This window comes from Hemitrygon akajei, chromosome 5, assembly GCF_048418815.1.
Source record: "Hemitrygon akajei chromosome 5, sHemAka1.3, whole genome shotgun sequence".
NCBI lineage: Eukaryota > Metazoa > Chordata > Chondrichthyes > Myliobatiformes > Dasyatidae > Hemitrygon > Hemitrygon akajei.
In genome coordinates, this window is record NC_133128.1 from 124,458,671 (window position 1) to 124,478,796 (window position 20,126).

The following is a 20,126-nucleotide window of genomic DNA, read 5'->3' on the forward strand; positions in this document are numbered from 1 at the left end:
AAACATAGGCCATAATCTGGAGTTTAATCCTTTCAGGGTTCTGAAAACAAGTGTACTAAAAGCTTTTGAAGCGGATTTAGATAGAGACAAGAGAAACTAATGTGCATAGCTTAAGGGAAGGAGCTGAGGATTGGGACTGAGTGAATTACTTACCTGATGGGCCAATGCCATAACTGTACCACATGATGCTATCATTCCACTATGCAGCAAGCACACTGAAAATAAACATCTCCTGCTCACCGGAGAATATCTCCCTCATTGAGATTAAGCAGAACGTGGTAGCCCCGGAATTCTGCCTCATTCTCACAGTAGGTTTCCTTGGTGGATAAATCCTGGTACATTTCTTTCAGGCTTTGCAAACACTTGGTCAGGTTTTCATCATTGATCTTTGCATCATAGGAGGACATTGGCTCCTCGCAGAGATGATGACTACAGTGGATGTGGAATCGTGTGCACTTCTCAATTAGTGCCACTGTCATCTTATCACATAGGTGCTGTTGTGTAATATCCTGTCAGGAAAAAAAAACTGCATCAATAGAAAGGCACATCAAACTTTACAAATGAATAAAGGTATGCAGGATAGGAAGGGTTAAACTAAAGGGCACAGGTTTAAGATTAGAGAGTAAAGATTTGAAGGTGATCTTGTAGTTCAGTTTTCCGAGGGAAGTGGTAGAAGCAGGAACAATTACAACACACCAGTTTGGATAGGTACTTAGATAAGAAATGCTTAGAGTGATATGGACCAAATGCAAGCAGAAAGGAATAACTAGATAAATATCCTGGTGGGTATGAATGAGCCGAACTGAAGGGCCTATTCCTGTGCTGTACAAGTCTGACACTAAATGTGCCTTTTCTCTTAGCTGCCGATAAATTACTGTACTAAAGTCCTAGTCACATCAAGGATACCATGCTGTCAGACTATAAAAAAAGACTTTCCAAGTAGAGCTTTGTCTCTCTAATCTTCCATTATGTTTGGTAATTTAAAATAAACTCTCCCGTGGGGTTACTCTTGGACACAAGTTTGTTAAAGTTTGGACACAGCTATGATAAAGACAAGAGATTCTGCATATGCTGGAAATCTAGAGTAACACACACAAAATGCATGTCGAAGCTTTTGGCCGACACCCTTCATTAGCACTGGATAGGAAGGGTGAATAAGGGAGGAGCAGGGAAGGAGTACAAGCTGACAGGTGGTAGGTGAAGCTAGCTGAGGGCTATGGTATGTCTCCTCTGGAGTTTAAGTCTCCTCTTTGACAGGAGTTTGGTGAGACCTGCTAAAAACCCTTTACAGGTTTCCCCCGCAATCCGAAGGTAGAGCATTCCTATGAAATCGTTTGTAAACCAAAATGTCGTAAAGCGAAGAAACAATTACCATTAATTTGTATGGGAAATTTTTTTAAGCGTTCCGAGACCCAAAAAAATAACCTACCAAATAACACATAAAACCTAAAATAACACTAACATATAAGTAAAAGCAGGAATGATATGATAAATACACAGCCTATATAAAGTAGAAATAATGTAGATACAGTGTAGTTTCACTTATCAAAATCGGGAAGGCAGCAAGCCAAAACCAATTTGGAGAAAATAAAAATCAGCACGTACACGCATACGTCCGCACGTACATGCATGCTCAAACAACTGCCCACACAAGGCTTCACGGTCATTGTAGTCTTTCTCGGGATAGACACGTATAAATCGTATTGTAGTGTTCTCGCTCGGGTGTAACGGAACCCGAACTAAACACCGAGGTAAACCGTCGTTAATGAAAACAGGGTCACAGTAAGATTAACCATTTACTGTTCACTCTTCCACATTAACGTATGGTGAAAACTGTTGATAAAACAATACAAGGTTGGTACAGTATTTGTTTCCTTCTAGATATCACACTTACATCGTAAATACTTGCAAAGGTAAAACTACAACATTACATTAAAGTGCAGCATACAGTCAGAATCTACTTACGCCATTGACTGCTTTAAATACACTTCAACACTACTATCCGCAACTCTTTAACTAATGGAAACATAAACCTTATCGACTGTCGTTACTTTTAACAGAATCAGCGTTAACATTTTAATTCAACATATCGATTATCTATGAACTTACAGCGTTGCTCCACTGTGATTTCTAATGCGTAGAAGACAACTTTTCTTGCGCTGGACTTGCACATGTGAGCCCCCTACCTTTCCGTCTTTCCCAAACCGGTATTTTCCCACAAGACGCGGCGAAACCGGATGTGACATCATCGCATGCCGCGATATATTACGGACAACGAATTTACTTAAACAATCCTAACTTTAACTAAAAAATGCTAACACACGAATTACTAAGCGAAAATATTATAAACTAAATAACTGCCATAAAGGCAGCACACGTAAAATCGGCATCTTTTTTCGTAAAAGCGAAAATCCTCTTTGGTTAGCGAAAACAGGTACTTATGTAGGTCTTTCGTAACAGCGAGTTGTTGTAAAGTGAACGTTCAAAAAACGGGGGACACCTGTAGATGTTTGGTCACGGCCCGAAACGTCGGCTGTTTATTCCGGAACTGTCAAGGTCCTCCAGCATTTTGTGTGTGTTAGAACAGCAATGATACAACACCAAAAACTGGAATGTCATATTAATAGCCATACTACTAACTGGAATGCCAAACGTGAGAAAATGGGCATCTTGGTCAGCATGGAGGAGTCAGGCTGAAAGGCCTGTTTCCCTCCTGTTTTACTTATGACAAAGTCCACACATATTCAAGGTAATTCCAGGGCATTATTAACTCACCTTTCTCACTCCACGAGTTCGGTTCCACACAAAGTCATACCAGTCTCGGTAATTGCCTTCACCCTCATCCATGATCTGAGTCACTAAATAATCCATTGTTAATTTCAACACAGAGGCAGGACGAAGTTCATGAGGTAAAGGTTCTTCCTGATCTGCTGACGACCTGCTATACTCCTTGACTGCAGCTTCATGGTTAACCTGTGAGGCAACAAACGTATCAATTAGCACTAAATAAACGAGCCTTAGGAACACTTGTCGTGTTGGGAGTCTGATAGTTTACAACATGAAGCAGGCAAATTCAATATTACATTGTAAAATTTGCTGTGTAACCTGGATTATTGCTGTGCTAAAACAGCTAATCCTGTGATTCTGGGATGCAAACTAATTATTGTACAACCCTTTGGATCTATAACTAACAAGGGATACTGAAAGTTCAGAAATAAAACCATAACCCATGGATCTTTTTAACTAGACCGCTTAAACAAAAGCCTGACTTAACAACAACGGAAAATCCAATACATAGGAGCATAAAAAATGGAAACGTGAATAGGCTAATCAGCCTCAGTCTTTTACACCATTCTGAAATCAAATGTTGTTAATTTCTCACTCTTTTACCCCCATACTATTATGCAAATTATGGTCAATTATAGAAAACCCTGAACATCCTCTACATAGCACCATCCAGAGACAGAGAAGCAGTTTCAGCGACAGATTGCTATCGATGCAATGCTCCTCAGACAGGATGAAGAGATCAATACTCCCCAATGCCATTCGGCTTTACAATTCAACCGCCAGGAGTAAGATATGTTAAAGTGCCGGGGTTAGGACTCAATGTATTTAAGTAAACTACTTAAGAACTTTTTAAAAGCTATTATTAATGCTTTTTGAGAGGGTGATTTTAGATGCATATCATATTTTTTACTGAGTTAAGTACTGTATGTAATTAGTTTTGCTACAATAAGTGTAAGGGACATTGGAAAAATATGTTGAATTTCCCCATGGGGATGAATAAAGTATCTATCTATCTATCTACTAACAATTCCCCACCCTCTTCCCCCTACTCCTTGACTCAAGCTGCAATTCAAGTAAACACTCACACTTTATACATTCACTAACCATCTCCCCAATTCTCCAGGGAACATAATTCCAAAGTCAGCACCATCAGTAGGACTTCCTCCTCACTCATTCTTAAATGATGCTACTCTTTATGATGAAGCTATGCATCCTGTTTCAACCTCAACACCAGAGAATAACCTTTCAGCACTCACCTTGTCAATCTCTCAAGGTCATACATATTTTAATAGGGTCACCTCTTATGTTCTTAAACTCGAATGAGGATAGACACAGCTTGCTCAATATCCCCAGAAATAAAGGACAAGTCCAAAGTTCCATCAGCCATCCTAAGCTTGCTTTATATCTGCAAGCAACCCCTTTGCGTTTTGTGAACTAGCACTCTAAAGATTTATTGTTGTATTGTACTTCAAACTGAACAACCTCAGTTTCTCCACACAAGACATAACCTGGGTTATTTCCAACATTGTCAATATAGAATCTGCACTGGAACGGTGCAGCTAGAGGCCAAGCTGGTTCTTCAGCATGGATCACAGATCCTACAGGCAGAATGTTATCTGGTCCCAAAGTTTTTGCCGCATTCAGTGTTCTCAGATCATGTGGAGTAAATCAATTTGGCCAAATGTTATATTTATTTAGAGATACAGCATGGAGCAGGCCCTTCTGGCCCACACAAGCTGTAATGCCCCGTAACCTATTTTAACCCTAACCTACTCACAGAAAAATTCACAATAACCAATTAATCTATTAACTGGTAGGTCTTTAGACTGTGGGAGGAATTCAGAACACCCTGAGGAAACCCTCATGCTCACAGGAAAGACATATAAAGTTCTTACAAAGGATGCCGGAATTGAATTCCAAGATCCAACACCCTGAACTGTAATGTGACTTCTGTGATGGTGGGACCAAGATGGATAATCTATTCACCACTTCTGGTCCAACACGATTTAATGCTAGCACTCACATTTTGGCCATCACTATCCTCAAGGAAGATAGCATCACATCCTGTTAGATGTTAAATTATCCTCCAGTGTTCATGACGAAAATGCAGGTAGTCTGCAGACCTTCGACCTGACCTACAGGTTGAGTGTGCTTGTCTGTTTATTGCATGCTGTATTTACATGTAGTTCTGTATTAGTTTTACCAGCTACACCTGATGCTGCTCCTAACAATCCCTTTTGTAATCCTTACCAATCACACTGCCCCACATTCCCAGATGCTGCTCAACCCACCGAGTTCCTCCGGCAGTTTGGTGGTTGTTCCATATTCCAGAACCACAGTTTCCCTTCTGTAATCCTGGCAGAACCGTCTGAACATTAGTTTTGGGTAAGGGGTAAGAAATTTAGAGGGGACCTAAAGAAGATTTTTTGTTTTTACCCAAAAATGGTTGGAATCTGGAACACACTGCATAAGTAAGTGTTGGAGGTAGATATTCTCACAAGATTTACGTATCACATGATCACTTGATTCACCAAAACATAAAAAGTAATGGAGCAAGTGCTGGTAAATGGGATTTGCATGGACAAGGTGAATGAAAGGGCCATTTCTATGCTGTATTTCTCTGTGACTCTGCTCTTGAACAGGGTTGATCACTAGTAAAGTGTGTGATATTCCAGGCCATTGGATTGTGGTGCTGTTTGAATACAGAACCTTGTGGAAGCTCAATTTTGAGCTGCAGACACAAAGGACTGCAGATGCTGGTATTTAGAGATCAAACAGATGGTGTCTACCACGTTACCTTTAAGGTATATTTTTGTGAGTACCATGTCAGGCTGTTACTTAATAATCCGTAGGACAATTCTTCCAGCTTTGGACCAGACCTGCAGATGTTTGCAAGGAGGATGCTGCATGGCTGACAGCACCTAGCATGATTCTGGATGATCTGGCCAATTTTATTCTCCCTCTAGTTCAGACGTGGCAGTTAACAGTAATACTAAGTGCCTTGCTGGATCACTAGTGAAGATGTTTGAAGAGTTTACCATATTTTTCAACCTGGAAACACTTGCTGATCAGACCAAGCAGAATTCCTTTCCTGAAAAGTATTGGGGAGCCAGAAGGGTGTTTCTGTAGCTACTGAGTCTAAGGATTCTTGTCTCCCAAATTAGAGATTAGTAACTGAATCTAAGTGACAAGGCGGGATTTTCAAACTGGATTGTTAGTATGGAAACTTGACTGCTGTGCCAATATGGTGCCTAAACTTAATTTTAGTTGAGAAAGTTATTTCTTCATGCAGTAGCAATTATACCTAATGTTACGCACGCTCAGTGAAACTGATACTGGGCATCTCATTTTTCATAAATCTTGGTTGTTCAGCATCTGGCATAATAGTCATGGATCCAGACTGTAGGCTGGGAGTACAGCCAGAATCAATGTTAGGGTCCAGAGATCAGGAACACTTGGAACTTCCTGTTCCCTTTAAACTCACAGGGCTCGTTGGAAATTTTGTTATAGCACCGTATGACATGTAAAAAGTGTAGGAATAACATCCAATTATCCAGATAAGTTGCAGGTCCAGTTCTACCCAAGTACTGGGGAGCTAGGTTATCAGAGTGTACGATGGCTTTGGGTATGTACTCGCTGGAATTCAGAAGTATGGGGGGGGGGGGGGGAGAAACTCATTAAAATCTATCAAATATTGAAAGGCCTAGATAGAGTGGACACGGAGAGGATGGTTCCTATAGTGGGAGAGTCTAAGAACAGAGGGCAAAGCCTCAGAATACAAGGACATCTTTAGATCAGAACAGATGAGGAATTTCTTTACTCAGTGAGTGGTGAATCTGTGGAATTCATTGCCAGAGGCAGCTATGAGGCTAAATCATTCAATATGTTTAAAGTGGAGATTGATAAGTTCTTGATTATTAAAGGCAAAGGTTATGGGAGAAGGTAGGAGATTGGGGTTGAGAGGAATAATAAATCAGCAAGATGGAATGGTGGAACAGTTTCGATGGGCTAAATGGCCTAATTCTGCTTCCATCTCTTATGGTCTATAGCTACACATAACTGTCATAAAATTTAATTATGTTTCTCTTTGATGTTGTACCAACTGCCTACTTCTACAAGAACCCCAATTTGAAATGAACACTGAACTGACTTTACAAAACTAACATTATGATCAGCTCATTATCAACTGATATCTTGGATTATATGAATCAGCGTGCGCTTCTTATGGTGTAATATTTTACGGTCAGTTCAGAAACAAACAAAAAGCCAGATGCTGAAAGTCTAAAATAAAACCTGAAAACACTCAGCACATCACATGGCAAATTATCTCATCAATTCAGTGGCCAAAATATCCAAAATGAACCTCTGGAAAGGCAATCAGTTATGATGACAACAAAATAAGTATCACTATCTGCTTTCATGAAGTTTAAATTGCCTGTAACAAAAGAAAACTTTAACAAGAGTTTTGTGACTCTGAAACCCTGTTAAAAAACGAGATGAATTGATGCTCACTTCCAGACAGTTTTTAAATTAGCCAATTGGTGTTTTTAGAAAAGAAACAAATATTATTCAAATGAACAAACTTCAAAATGAACCATGTGTACACAGACTAATTACCGTAGATTCCGGATTTTAAGCCGCTACTTTTTTCCCACATTTTGAACAGCTTTGAACTTTGCGGCCTATAATCCGAAGCGGCTAATGCATGGTTTTTTTTCATGCCGCCTCGTAAACATTTTGCCTCATAACAGTAGACCAATAAAATTGATGAGTAGTTCACAGAGGTCCAATGAAATTGTACGATAAATCAAGCGCACTTTCACAATTAAATTATTGTAAATCAGTCATTTGTACTCACCCTCATCAACATGGAAAACACTCGAAGCATTGTGCTGCCTACTTAGTTTAAACTATATTTGTTTTCTGTACTACATCGCGGGATGCTATGACGTCACACCCGGTTTCGCGGTGTCTTGTGGGAAAATGCCGGTTTGCGATAAACGGAAAGGAGGGGGGGAGTGCATTACGCGAGCGGCTTTGGATCTGAGCGAACGCTGCTTTTAAGTTAAAGGTGATCAATAACTTTTCCTGGTAGGCTGCAATATATATATTTTTTTACCAGTCGTTAGGAGATATTGGAATGTTGTTCAGTAAAGAAGTATACGCAACGTATATTTAAAAGTAGCCGCGTACGGGCACGGTTCGAAAAAAAGCATTTGCAATATGTATTTGTTTTTGTTACCATATGGATTTAATTAAAAGTTAAAAAAATCCTCACGTGTAATATCTTTCTGTGTAAATATCTCATATTACAACGTGGGACACCTGCGGCCGAAAATCCGGTGCGGCCTTTACAATTAAAAAATTGATTTTATTTCTAAAATTAGAGCCAGCGGCTTTTAATCAGGTGCGCTCTGTAGTCCGGAATCTACGGTAATTGGGAAGTTTGATACTGACCTTGTCAGTGCCAGGTATGACCTCAAAAAGACTGAGCTGGAATCTTGTCTCCCTCATGTAACGCTCCTTCTCTGGGCACATGTCCATACAGGTCCCCACCACAGCTTTAGCTTTTTCCAGCTCAGTTCTTTTCACTCGGGCTGTGGAGAAATGTAGTGATGCATCTCAATAGAGTATGGAAGTCCAGGTAATCAAACCATCTTGTTTTATGCCTCACTCAAAGGACAGCAGTCCCCAAAAGACAACACAAATCTTCCTTCAACACTGACATTCTTTGATCCACATCTGATGCAATTAAAAAGCCATTTTTCTTTAAAGTTTTTCTTTGGAATGTGGAAAGACTGCCTATCCCCAATTACTTCTGAGCTGTCAATAGCCAGCTGCCTTTTTGAGCTCCTGCGGTCCATGTACTTCTGCAATGCTGTTGGAGACAGCCAAAAAAAAACAGATCAGTGAGGCAAGTTAATGAGGAATGGAACGTAGAGGAACTCACAGGTTCTGGTGATAACCTGGTCTTTCAATCAGGATGAAAGATTGCAGGTATACACTAGGAGACACAGCTGAAGAAGTCACAGTGTTTTGTTGCTGCATATCTGCAAACACCATATATTGCAGCCATGGTGTGTCAATAAAGGAAAGAGAAGACAATTAAGATGGTGGATGTGGTGTCAGTCATACAAGCTACCTTATCCCAGTTCCAAATCCTGCACGACCACCACTCTCTACCTATCCCTGGTCGCTCACTCCATCCGGTACACCCTTGCCCTCCTCTTACTCCTCCCCTTTCCACCTTACCTGAACCCTCCAACGTTCTGTCCTCCTCTGACTAAAGGCCTGATCCCAACTCCAACCCTTGCTGTATCTTACTGCAGTCTCTTGTGCTTACACAGACTGCCTTGTCTGGACAACTGCTTTTTGAACACTGAAGGTGGATTCATTCTGTCAAGAAGAGAGAATACTGCTTTGGGCTTTGTAGTTGGTGGAGAGGGCAGATAATCAAGATACAGTAACTGCACTCTTAACCAGAGTTTATGTTGCTGACCAAGTTAAATTTCTGTTAGTGACCTCTTGGACATTGGTGGTGGGGGCGTTCCACAATAGCAATGAGGTTAAATACCCAAGGGAGATGATGGGGATACACTCTCCTGTTGGTGAGAGCCACTGCTTAGTATGTGTGGTATCAATGCTACCCGTCACTTACCAACACATGTGTGACTTTCATTGAGGTCTTCAAAGTAAATTTATTATCAAAGCACATACAAGTCTCCATATAGTACCTTGAGATTCATTTTCTTGCAGGCATTCACAGTAGAACAAAGAAATACAATACAATCAGTTAAAAACTACACACAGAGACAGACCAGCAACCAATATGCAAAAGAGAAACTGTGCAAATACAGAAAAAGCTTTGTTGCCTTTGCTGCATTTAGAGACATGGAGGGCTACATTATTTACAAACATTCCTACTTCAGTCCTTAAAATGAAGGCAAGATTATTGATTAGGCAATGAAAGATCAGTGGGCCTTGTACGTTACTCTGGGACTGAAATAAGGAAATAAAACAATGAAAGCTGAAGCAGAAGTACACCAGCTTCCCATTCCCTGTTCACATCTTCCCATCAACTCCCTGCAAACCCCCCAGATTCTACGACTTGACTACATACTAGGGAATACACAGAATACTCTGCAGATGCTGGGGTCAAAACACGCACAACACGCTGGAGGAACTCAGCAGGTCGGGCAGCATCCGTGGAAATGAACAGTCAACGTTTCGGGCCGAGACCTGATGTCCTGATGAAGGGTCTCGGCCTGAAACATTGACAGTTTGTTTTCACGGATGCTGCCCGACCTGCTGAGTTCCTCCAGCGTGTTGTGTGTGATACTGGGGTATATGTCTCCTGCTTTTTTCTGTAACCTTCAATGCCCTTACAAACCAAGAACCTAACAAAGCTCCACTTTAAATATACCCAATATTTTGCCTCCATAGTTGTTTATGGCAACAAAATCCACAGATTCACCACCCTCTGGCTAAAGAAATTCCTCATCTCTGTTTTAAAGGGACATCCTTTTTCTCCCAAGGCTGTGCCTCTGGTCCTAGATTCCTTCACTATTAGAGCCATCTTTTTCATGTCTACTCTATCTAGGCCTTTTACTATTCAGTGAGTTTCAATTTAATCCCCTCTCCCCATTCTTCTAAACCCCAGCAAGTACAGGCCCAGAGCCATCAAATGCTCCTCATATGTTAACCTTTTCATTTCCACATCATGGTCGTGAACCTTCTCTGGACCTCTCCAATACCAACACATCCTTTCTTATCTGTACCAGCAGTACATCTTGACAACATCTCTCTAGTTTGGCGCTGATGTCTGAAACATACATAAACCTTTAATGTTCCCCATATAACTCAGGTGTGCATAACAATGGTTCAAATAAAAGGCATCACCCATAACAATTTCAGTCACCAGCATTTGCTGCAGCAGCTCAAACGCTCCACAACAAACCTGGGAAAATGGCCATCCTTTCCTCCAAAATACCCTTACTTCCACAATTTCTTCAATGGTACTAAGAAAAGGGCATGGGTACTTTCGCTGCTATCGAGATCAGGATTTGGCCCTCTCATCTGGAGGCAGCATTACAGCGCCCATGACTAGGGCTCAATTCCCAACACTGTAAGGAGTTTGCACATTTTCCTTGTGTCTGCGTGGGTTCTCTCTCTCTCCAGGTGCTCCAGCTTCCTCCGACATTCCAAAGATGTGTGGGTTGGTAGGTTAATTGATCACATGGGTATAACTGGGTGGCGAGAACTCGTTGGACCAGAAGGGCCCGTTAACGTCCTGAATCTCTAAATAAAAATATTTACAGATATTGCGCAGAAAGTGAACATAAAAAATGCAAAAATCATATTGGCAACAGATCACATTTGTAGGACAATGCAACAAGTACGAGAGATGAGAGAGTGAGTAGATAAGCCGGAGAAAAGGAAGGAGGAAATAGGATGTGTGAAACAAAGAAGTGGAAGATTCATGGTCTAACTTTTGGACAATTTTACTTTAAGCCAACAGGCGATGCCCTGTTACCTTGTCTCATTAATTTGTCTCGCTGGTCAAGTACCCAAAATTTTTCTTCAGCATTAACGGCCACTGTGCCGAGCAGATGACTGAGAGAAGAAGGTAGGGCCACCATACGCTCAGGCACTGTCACCTGATCTTCCATCTCTGGCACATGCTGAGGTTCACTCTCCAGTTTCTGGCTCTTTGCAAGTACACTCTTAACTGGCGACCTACAGAACAAATAGAGCTCATGAAAGACTCAACCTGCTTTAATGCTAATTACTGGCATTATCATTCACTATGCCCTGAGAGAACACCAGATCAAACAGTTGCTTCTTTTAATCTACCCCACTAAGAGATGAATTACTTTGATTCAAGATTGTTACTCCAGATTTGATACAGCAATAAACATGCACAACACAGTAAAAACACAATAAGTATAAAAACAATCCTATAGAACACAATATACAACATATACATATACTGATTGTATGTATATAAAGTGATTCTAGGTGATGTGTATGTAGAGGTGATGGGTGGGTTACTGGGTGGAGGTGTTAATCAGCCTGACGGCTTGGGGGGAAGTAACTGTTTTTGAGTCTAGTGGGCCTGGTGTGGATGCTGTGTAGCCTCTTCCCAAGTGGGAGTGGGTGGGTGTAGAGCGTGAGAGACACACACACGTCCTGTCCTCATCCCTGCTTTCAGGAGACAAACCGACAACATGAGCAAGGAGCTTTCCTCCCTAACTTCACCCAGCATCAGCCGTAATCCACACCTGCATGAATTTACCTAGCATTTAGGAAGCACTGCCAAGATGTTTGATTAATTGCCGCAGCAAAGCCTGTAAATAAGAAACACTGCAGCCACAGTGTGCTGCTTGCAAGAATCAAAGGAATGACGTAGTGGATGGGGGTGCAATTAACCATCTGTGGTGTCAATGTACACAATACAATGTACTTGTGCTGCCAATGTACAAATCCAGGTAAGAGTATTTTATCACACCATTCACGTGCCCCTTGCAGGTAGCAGAAAGCTTGGAGAGTCAACTTCTATGATCACTAGCTGTAGAATATTGATACTTGTAGCCACAGAAAGTGTGCAGTTGAAAACTTAACCCTGTTGTAAATGGTGACCCAACCTACCATTCCCCAGGAAATGGAAATAGAGAGGGCAGAACAATGACATTTGTGCTGAAAGCTCAGAAGATGGCTGAAAGATAATAGTCATCTTCTCTTAGATGGTCCTATTGAGGTCCTGATCTGCAGGTGGCACTCAAGCTGCATTTTTTTTTAAAAGGCGGATGAGTTCCCATTCCTAGAGCTCATCAGCCAACTGTTTTCTGACAATCTCCAGGCGTGGCTTGGACACAGCACCTCCAGGGTGCGGCCCTGTGGATGACCGATCTCAGGTGATGTTGCTGACTTCAGGTGTTACAGGAGATGCAACATCAGGATTCTGCTGAGGTGGATGAACGGAAAAATCGACGTGCCACAGTTTAATATCATAACAGCGACTGTCAGTGTCCCCTTTTACTGTGAAAATGGACGATATCTCTCTGTGGCTTGCTAGTGAGAGAGCCTGTCGGATAAACAATAGTCTTTGTTGACTACATATCAGGGTCTCCCTTTGCTGTTGCCTGACGCTTTTTGCTGAAATGGGCGGTGGGTGGGGGGGGGGGGGCTGTTGCACTGGTGCTTGCGCAGGGGATGGGGGAGGCCATGGGGTTCTAACGTTTTTCTATCATTCATTCTTTCGGGGTTCTTCTGTTTTTCGTGGATGTCTGCAAAGACAATTATTTCAGTTTGTATAGTGTATACATTCTCTGATAATAAATGGAAACATTTGATGAAGGATATACAGTGTAGGAATAATCAGCATGGCTTTGTCAAAGGCAGGTTGTGCCTTATGAGCCCGATTTAATTTTTTTGAGGAGTTACTAAACACATTGATGAAGGTAGAGCAGTAGATGCAGTGTATATAGATTTCAGCAAGGCATTTGAATAAGTTACCCCATGCAAGGCTTATTGAGAAAGTAAGGAGGCATAGGATCCATGGGGACCTTACTTTGTGGATCCAGAATTGGCTTGCCCACAAAAGGTAAAGAGGGGATGTAGATGGGTCATATTCTGCATGGAGGTCGGTGACCAGTGGAGTGCCTCAGGGAACTGTTCTGGGACCCCTTCACTTCAAGATTTTTATAAATGACCTGGATGAGGAAGTGGAGGGATGGGTTAGTAAATTTGCTGAAGACACAAAGGTTGGGGGTGTTGTGGATAGTGTGGAGGGCTGTCAGAGGTTACAGCGGTACATCGATAGGGTACAAAACTGAGTTGAGAAGTGGCATATGGAGTTCAACCCAGCTGAGTGTGAGGTGGTTCATTTTGGTAGGTCAAATATGATGGCAGAATATAGCATTAATGGTAAGGCTCTTGGCAGGGTGGAGGATCAGAGGGATCTTGGGGTCTGAGTCCATAGGTCACTCAAAGCTGCTGCACAGGTTGACTGTCTGCTCAGGAAGGCATCAGGTGTATTGGCCTTCATCAAATGTGGAATTGAGCTCAAGAGCTGAGAGGACCCTGGTCAGACCCCTCTTGGAATACTGTGCTCAGTTCTGGTCACCTCATTACAGGAAGGATGTGGAAACTAAAGAAGGGGGGCAGAGGATATTTACAAGGATATTGCTTGGATTGGGGAACATGCCCTGTGAGAATAGGTTGAGTGGACTTGGCCTTTTCTCCTTGGAGCGATGGAGGATGAGAGGTGACCTGATAGAGGTGTATAAGATGATGAAAGACATTGATCATGTGGATCGTCAGAGGCTTTTTCCCAGGGCTGAAATGGCTAACACGAGGGGGCACAGTTTTAAGGTGCTTGGAAGTAGGTACAGAGGAGATGACAGGGATAAGTTGTTTTTTTTAAAAACGCAGAAAGTGGTGAGTGCGTGGAATGGGCTGCTGGCGACGGTGGTGGTGGAGGATACAGTAGAGTATTTTAAGAGACTCCTGGATAGGTACATAGAGCTCAGAAAAATAGAGGGCTATGGGTAACCCTAGTAATTTCTAAAGTACATGTTCGACACAGCATTGTGGGCCAAATGGCCTGAATTGTGCTGTAGGTTTTCTATGTTTCTATATACAGAAAAGGCCAGTAATACCATGAAGGATCCCAATGACTTCGCTCACTGACTGTTTGTACTACTCCCATCAGGGAAGAGACCGCGCAGCGCCCACATCAGGACCACCAGGCTCAAAAACAGTTACTTCCCCTAAGTTGCCAAACTGATCAACACCTCCACCCATTAACCCACCGCACCCACAGCCTCAATGGAATGGAATACTAACCATACTAACTAGTTAATAAAAGTAATGAAAGATGGATGTAAAAAGCAATCTACGTATTAAATTTGCATAACACTCTTCTGGCTCAACTTTGACTTGTGCCTCCAAAGCCATGCTATCAGGATTGTGTAGTCCAACACAAGCTCTAAATCTGATCCAAAACGTACAGTATCACTGATATAGTGAAGAAAAGGTTATTTTTAACCCAAAGTTCTGCAGACATTGCCTTTGAATGTCATGTTAGACCGTGTTACCTATTTGCGATATTTCCAACAGCCATCGCTTTCACAGTAGGATTGCGTAAAGGTGAACGCTCCACATCGGGTTTGTCAGAGCTAGGCTTCTCATCTCCTTTTGGTTTCCCTCCTTCTCCCCATGAGGACTTCTTTCCAGGACCTGACAAGAAGAGAGAAAGGAAGTTGTGCTGATATAGCAATTATCCGATCTCTCTGTCACTAATGTTTGCAGGCTGCTGGGGATCATTGGGGAATGCTGTAATCTTTGCCAAGCCTATAGTAAAGTAATAACCTCACCCATTGCAGAATAAAGCATTGGAAACAAACCTCTTTGGCATCCTTAGAAATAGGCAACTAGCCAGAGTTCCTTTTTCCACACTGCAGTATGAAAATCCAAGAAGGGGAGCTATTAACAACACATCCGAATACACATCAGAATACTTGTGGTTCCCTTCTAATTTATAATAGCCTTCAAAAGGTTAGAACTGACCTATTACTTTCAAAAATAAAATTCATTCAATGGGTGACTGATATCCAAACTGGGAATATATATTGTACACTAAGGATAACAACTGAAAGTCTGTAACAACTGTACATTGGTGTCGACATATGCTACAGGGTTGTTTAGTTTTAGAGACACAGCACGATAACAGGCCATTTCAGCCCAATGAATCAGCACCCCCCAATTACACCCATATGGACAATTAACCTACTAACCTGTACATTAATTCCCCCCACATCTTGGAATGTGGGAGGAAACCCATATGGTCACAGTGAGAACGTATAAACTACTTTCAGACCAGAATAAACATATCTCAAATAAAACTGATATGGATAAAAGAAACAATAAAATAAGCATTGTTTGTAACTTACTGCTTTTCTTCCTTTGCCAAAATATTTCAATGCGTCGCTTGCATAATACCTTCCCTTTCTTTTTGGCAGTGGATGCTGATAACTTTAAGAGAAACAATAATTGTTACACTATCACCATAAACTAAAACACGTACCCAAAATCTCATTTAGCTTTGAACACAGGACTGAAACATTTATTTGCTAATATTAAAAAATGTACAAGTTAGCCAACCAGATCAGGCTCCGGATCAGCCAGAAGTCTGATCGCAGTCATGGTTTAGACATGCACACCTGGCAATCTGGTTGAGATATCAGAAGACCATCCTAACTGACACAAAGAGCTGAATTGGGTTATTAAAGTGGAAAGGGAAAAAAATATAGAAAAGCCTAACTATATTTACACCTTAGTTGTAAATCACAAATAAAAAGGAAAGCACAGTCATCTATCCAATTGCTGTGCCAACTATTTGAAAGAAGTTTTCAATGTCCCAGTGACTTGCTCCTTTTACTGCGCTTGACATTTTCCTTAGAGCAGTTATGCAATTTCTGTTAAAATCTTTTATTCAATACATTTGAAGTTATATTAGTTCATTGTGTTAAAAAAAAACTCACGTCTCCACTATTTTGCAAATTGCTGTATAATCAATTCTCCTGACAGAAGGCAACTTTATCCTGATTCGCTTTATAAAAAAAACGTACAAGAGGAGGAGAAAGAGGGAAACTGTCTTTTAGACTTTTAAAAACACACCTACCTGTGTTACATATTAATCTGGCAGGACAGATTATTTTGCTTTCAGTCTTGTGTCCGTCACAATGAAACAAGCATTAATTGACAGGGTTAGGGGAAAAAACATAGAATCGATAGCAACCAAATAAAAGTAAAATATACTGATATTACTCTTACACTAACACTGTGTTGATTAATAGCATTTGAATGGTTTATGCTCCTCAATGGAAATAGCAAGGTCCTTAGAAACTCACATTATTGGTAAAGTGAACCACAGCCTGGTTCTTATTGGTTTGGCAGTAGACTCTCTGAACTTTGCCAAACTGAGAGAAGTGCTTCCTGATGATCCCTTTTTTGTTCAGGTCAGCTGGGATGTTTTTACACTGGATGGCAGTGAGCTCTGATACAGAAGTTCCAGAAAGGCTCTCTGTACTATCACCACGGCGAGGTCTCCGAGAAGGAGTCTTGCTGGAAAGATCTGGAAAGGTAAAGACAACAAAGAGAAATTAATCCACAATAAGACCATAAAACATAGTAGCAGGAGTAGATTAGGCCATTCAGCCCATCGTCTGCTCTGCCGTGCCATAGTATAAACACAAATCAGAAAAACTAGAATAGGAATATTGAAAGTCACACACGAGCAGCATTTAACACCACTTATTCTCCAAACTACAATCAAACATAAAGACAGTTCATACTAAGTAGCAAGAACCAATAAAAAATATCATAACATTGCACTCAATGGCCTCTTTATCAGCTACACCTACACACCTGCTCACTAATACAAATCTTGTGGCAGCAACTCAATGCATAAAAAACACACAGACATGGCCGGGGTGTTTAGCTGTTCAGAACAAACATCAGAATGGGGACGAAATGTGATCGAAGTGACTTTGACTGTGGAATGATTGTTGGTGCCAGACAGGGTGGATTGAGTATCTCAGAAGCTGTGGGTAGGCTATGGCAGCAGATCACACTGAGCTCCACTCCTGCACATAATAAAATGGCCACTAAGCGTATGTGTGAAAAAGCACCTAAGTAAAATGCCATTTGCTGACCAGTTCAATGATTGCAATAGTTTGGAAGCCATGTTAGAGTTCAAAGAGCGAATCAGAAAATGAAAATCAGAGAACAGCAGAGCTGAACTCTAGAATGCAAAGAGAAGCTGCTGGAAAAACTGGGGTCAAGCAGTTAACATTTCACACTTCATCAGAATCAGGTTTATTATCACTGACTCGTATGACAGGAAATTCATTGTTTTGCACTAACAACACAGCGCACATACATAACAAAATCTCTATAAATTAAGAAATAAACAGTACAAAACGGAACAAATAGTGTTCATGGACCATTTGTAATTCTGATGGCAGTCAGCAAGAAGCTGCTCCTAAAATGCTGAGTAAGGGTCTTCAGATTCTTGTGCTTCCTTTCCCAAAGCTAGTAACGAGAAAAAGGCATGCCCTGATGATGAGGGTCCTTAATGATAGATGCCTCTTCCTGAGGTACTGCCTTTGAAGATGCCCTCAAAGGCGGGGCAGACTGTGCCCCTGATGGAGCTGGCTGAGTGTACAAGCCTCTACAGCCTCTTGTGATTCAATGCGTTGGAGCCTCCATACTAGGCTACGATAACAACCAATTAGAATGCTCTCCACCACACACTTCTAGAAATTTCCTAGTCTTTGGCAAGATGTCAAATCTCCTCAAACCCCTAATTAAGCATAGCCGCTGGCGTACTTTCTTTGTGAATGCATTGATATATTGGGGGTCCTGTACACTGTAGATCCTCTCAGATGGTGACACCCAGGAACTTGAAGCTACCCACCCTTTTTACTACTGAACCCTCTATGCAGACTGGTGCGTGTCCTCCGAACTTCCCCTTCCTCAAGCACACATTGGTCTTGCTGACACTGAGTGCAAGGTGGTTACTGTGAAAACACAACAGCTTACCTCACTCTTGCTATGCCTGTGTAAGTCACTGATTTCAGGTGGAGAGTATGTGCTTCTACTTACATTAACGGTGCTGAGGTCAAGAGGGTTGAAAACTTCACGTTCCTAGGAGTGAACATGCCCTGGTCCAATCATGTGGGTGCCACGCCAAAAAGCACACCAGCACCCCAACTTCCTCAGGAAGATCAAGCCATACATGGAGGTAGTGAATAGAATACAGAATAGTGTGGCAGCTACAGAGAAAGTGCAGTGCAGGTGTACAAATTATGTGCAAGGGCCACAATTGGGAGATCGGGAGTTCACTTTAGCGTAGGAATAGTCTGTTAAGAGTCTGATATCAGTGGATAGCCTTTCTGCCTGAAGTTCTCCAGCTGAAGAGCCAAATCTGAAGCACCAATTATGAAAAAGGTCTGAAATGTTAAAGGCAGCAACAAAAATGGTGAACAAAGGCAACACACCTCATGCTCCCTACAAGATTTTATCAATAATTCAACTCACCATCTCTCAATTTATTTTTTGTTTCTTCTTTTCTCACACGACCAGGCCACGTCAAAGGAATGCTCGTTTCGGACAATCGCTTTATTCTTTCAATTGTTTCGTCTTCAAGGCCAGCGCTGTCTCTTTTCGTCTCCCTCTTACCTTTCAGTACATCGAGAATGGTGCGACGAAAGACTCCCATTGATGGTGCAACTTTTACCGGCCGCTTCCCCAAGGGCAGCCTGCTTATCGTCCCTGCTGCTTGTTCTTTAGCAGGACTGTGTTCAAATTCATGTGGTGACTTGTCTCGCTTGTCTTTTCTTTTTACTCCCTTCTTGGGAGTTAACTGTTGTTCCTCCACTTCGTGCTTTGTCCTACCCGGAGTTCCACCGGTTCCCGTTGCACTGTGTTTCCCATCATATGCCAAAGGGTTGGCGTCACTCCCTACAAAAGCTGATTTCTGACCAGTCATTTCTTCGCTCCCCAAAGTTTTGTTTAACGCCAACGCATCCACTGAGCTAGCTGCACTTGGTTGTGAGAAAGTGAACGGGGCCGAAGACCTGTTGCTGTTGGGAGCCGGCTGGACAAAGCGAAAGCTTTCGGCAGAACTGTCCATGCCTGTCGGTTGAGAGAAGCTAAAGGTATCTGGTAAACTAGTAGTAGCTTTCGGCCGAGGTAACCCGAAGAAGCTGGAAGAAGAGCTGCTTGTGGCTTGTGAGAAACTGAAGATAGGTGCAGAGGGGCCAGCCTTGTTCTTTTGTGAACCAAAGACACCCCCTTCTCCCCCAGTGCTCGGGGGCTGCGAGAAGTGAAAGGACGTGAGTTTACCGGGCGCTCTGTCTGCGTCCGGCCCGGGAGGACGGACCCGCTGTAGGTCGGTGTGGCCGAGCGAACTGAAGTTTGGCTCGGGCTGCCCAAAATTCACCCCCGCTGATGTACCGAAGCTTGCGGAAGCGGGAAACGGGTTGAGAGGCTTGAAGCTGAACGAATGACTGGGCCCGGCAGCTGCCGGGAGAGCTGAGCCCGTCGCCCCGATGACTGGATGCCCAAAGGCGGCAGGAGGCCCTGCCTCGCTCGCCTGCCCGAACACGGCCGTCTGTGGGCCCGGGAAGCGGCCGTCCCCAGTCGGGAAGAGGATGGGCAATCGCCTACCCCCCGGCTCCATGACGGCCTCGCTAATCACTAACCGGCCAGTGCACCGCCCATACCACCATCAGCGCGGAACCAAAGTGCCGGTCCGTTGGTGCAAGGTTCCC

General features: G+C 42.4%; 1 protein-coding gene across 2 annotated transcripts in view; it reads right to left on the reverse strand.

The window, feature by feature from the left end:
- The window catches only part of mcm3ap (minichromosome maintenance complex component 3 associated protein), a 70,903-nt gene extending 50,783 nt beyond the window's left edge, over positions 1-20,120 (reverse strand). For both annotated transcript variants that reach the window (XM_073046385.1, XM_073046384.1), the window contains exons 1-8: positions 18,892-20,120; positions 16,701-16,924; positions 15,741-15,822; positions 14,886-15,027; positions 11,321-11,523; positions 8,245-8,384; positions 2,776-2,973; positions 241-509 (exon numbers count right to left, since the gene is read on the reverse strand). In XM_073046385.1, coding sequence (XP_072902486.1) covers positions 241-509; positions 2,776-2,973; positions 8,245-8,384; positions 11,321-11,523; positions 14,886-15,027; positions 15,741-15,822; positions 16,701-16,924; positions 18,892-20,035 — 2,402 coding nt within the window. In that variant the 5' untranslated portion in view covers positions 20,036-20,120. The remainder of the gene's footprint in view (positions 1-240; positions 510-2,775; positions 2,974-8,244; positions 8,385-11,320; positions 11,524-14,885; positions 15,028-15,740; positions 15,823-16,700; positions 16,925-18,891) is intronic.
- Positions 20,121-20,126: the final 6 nt, after the last annotated feature.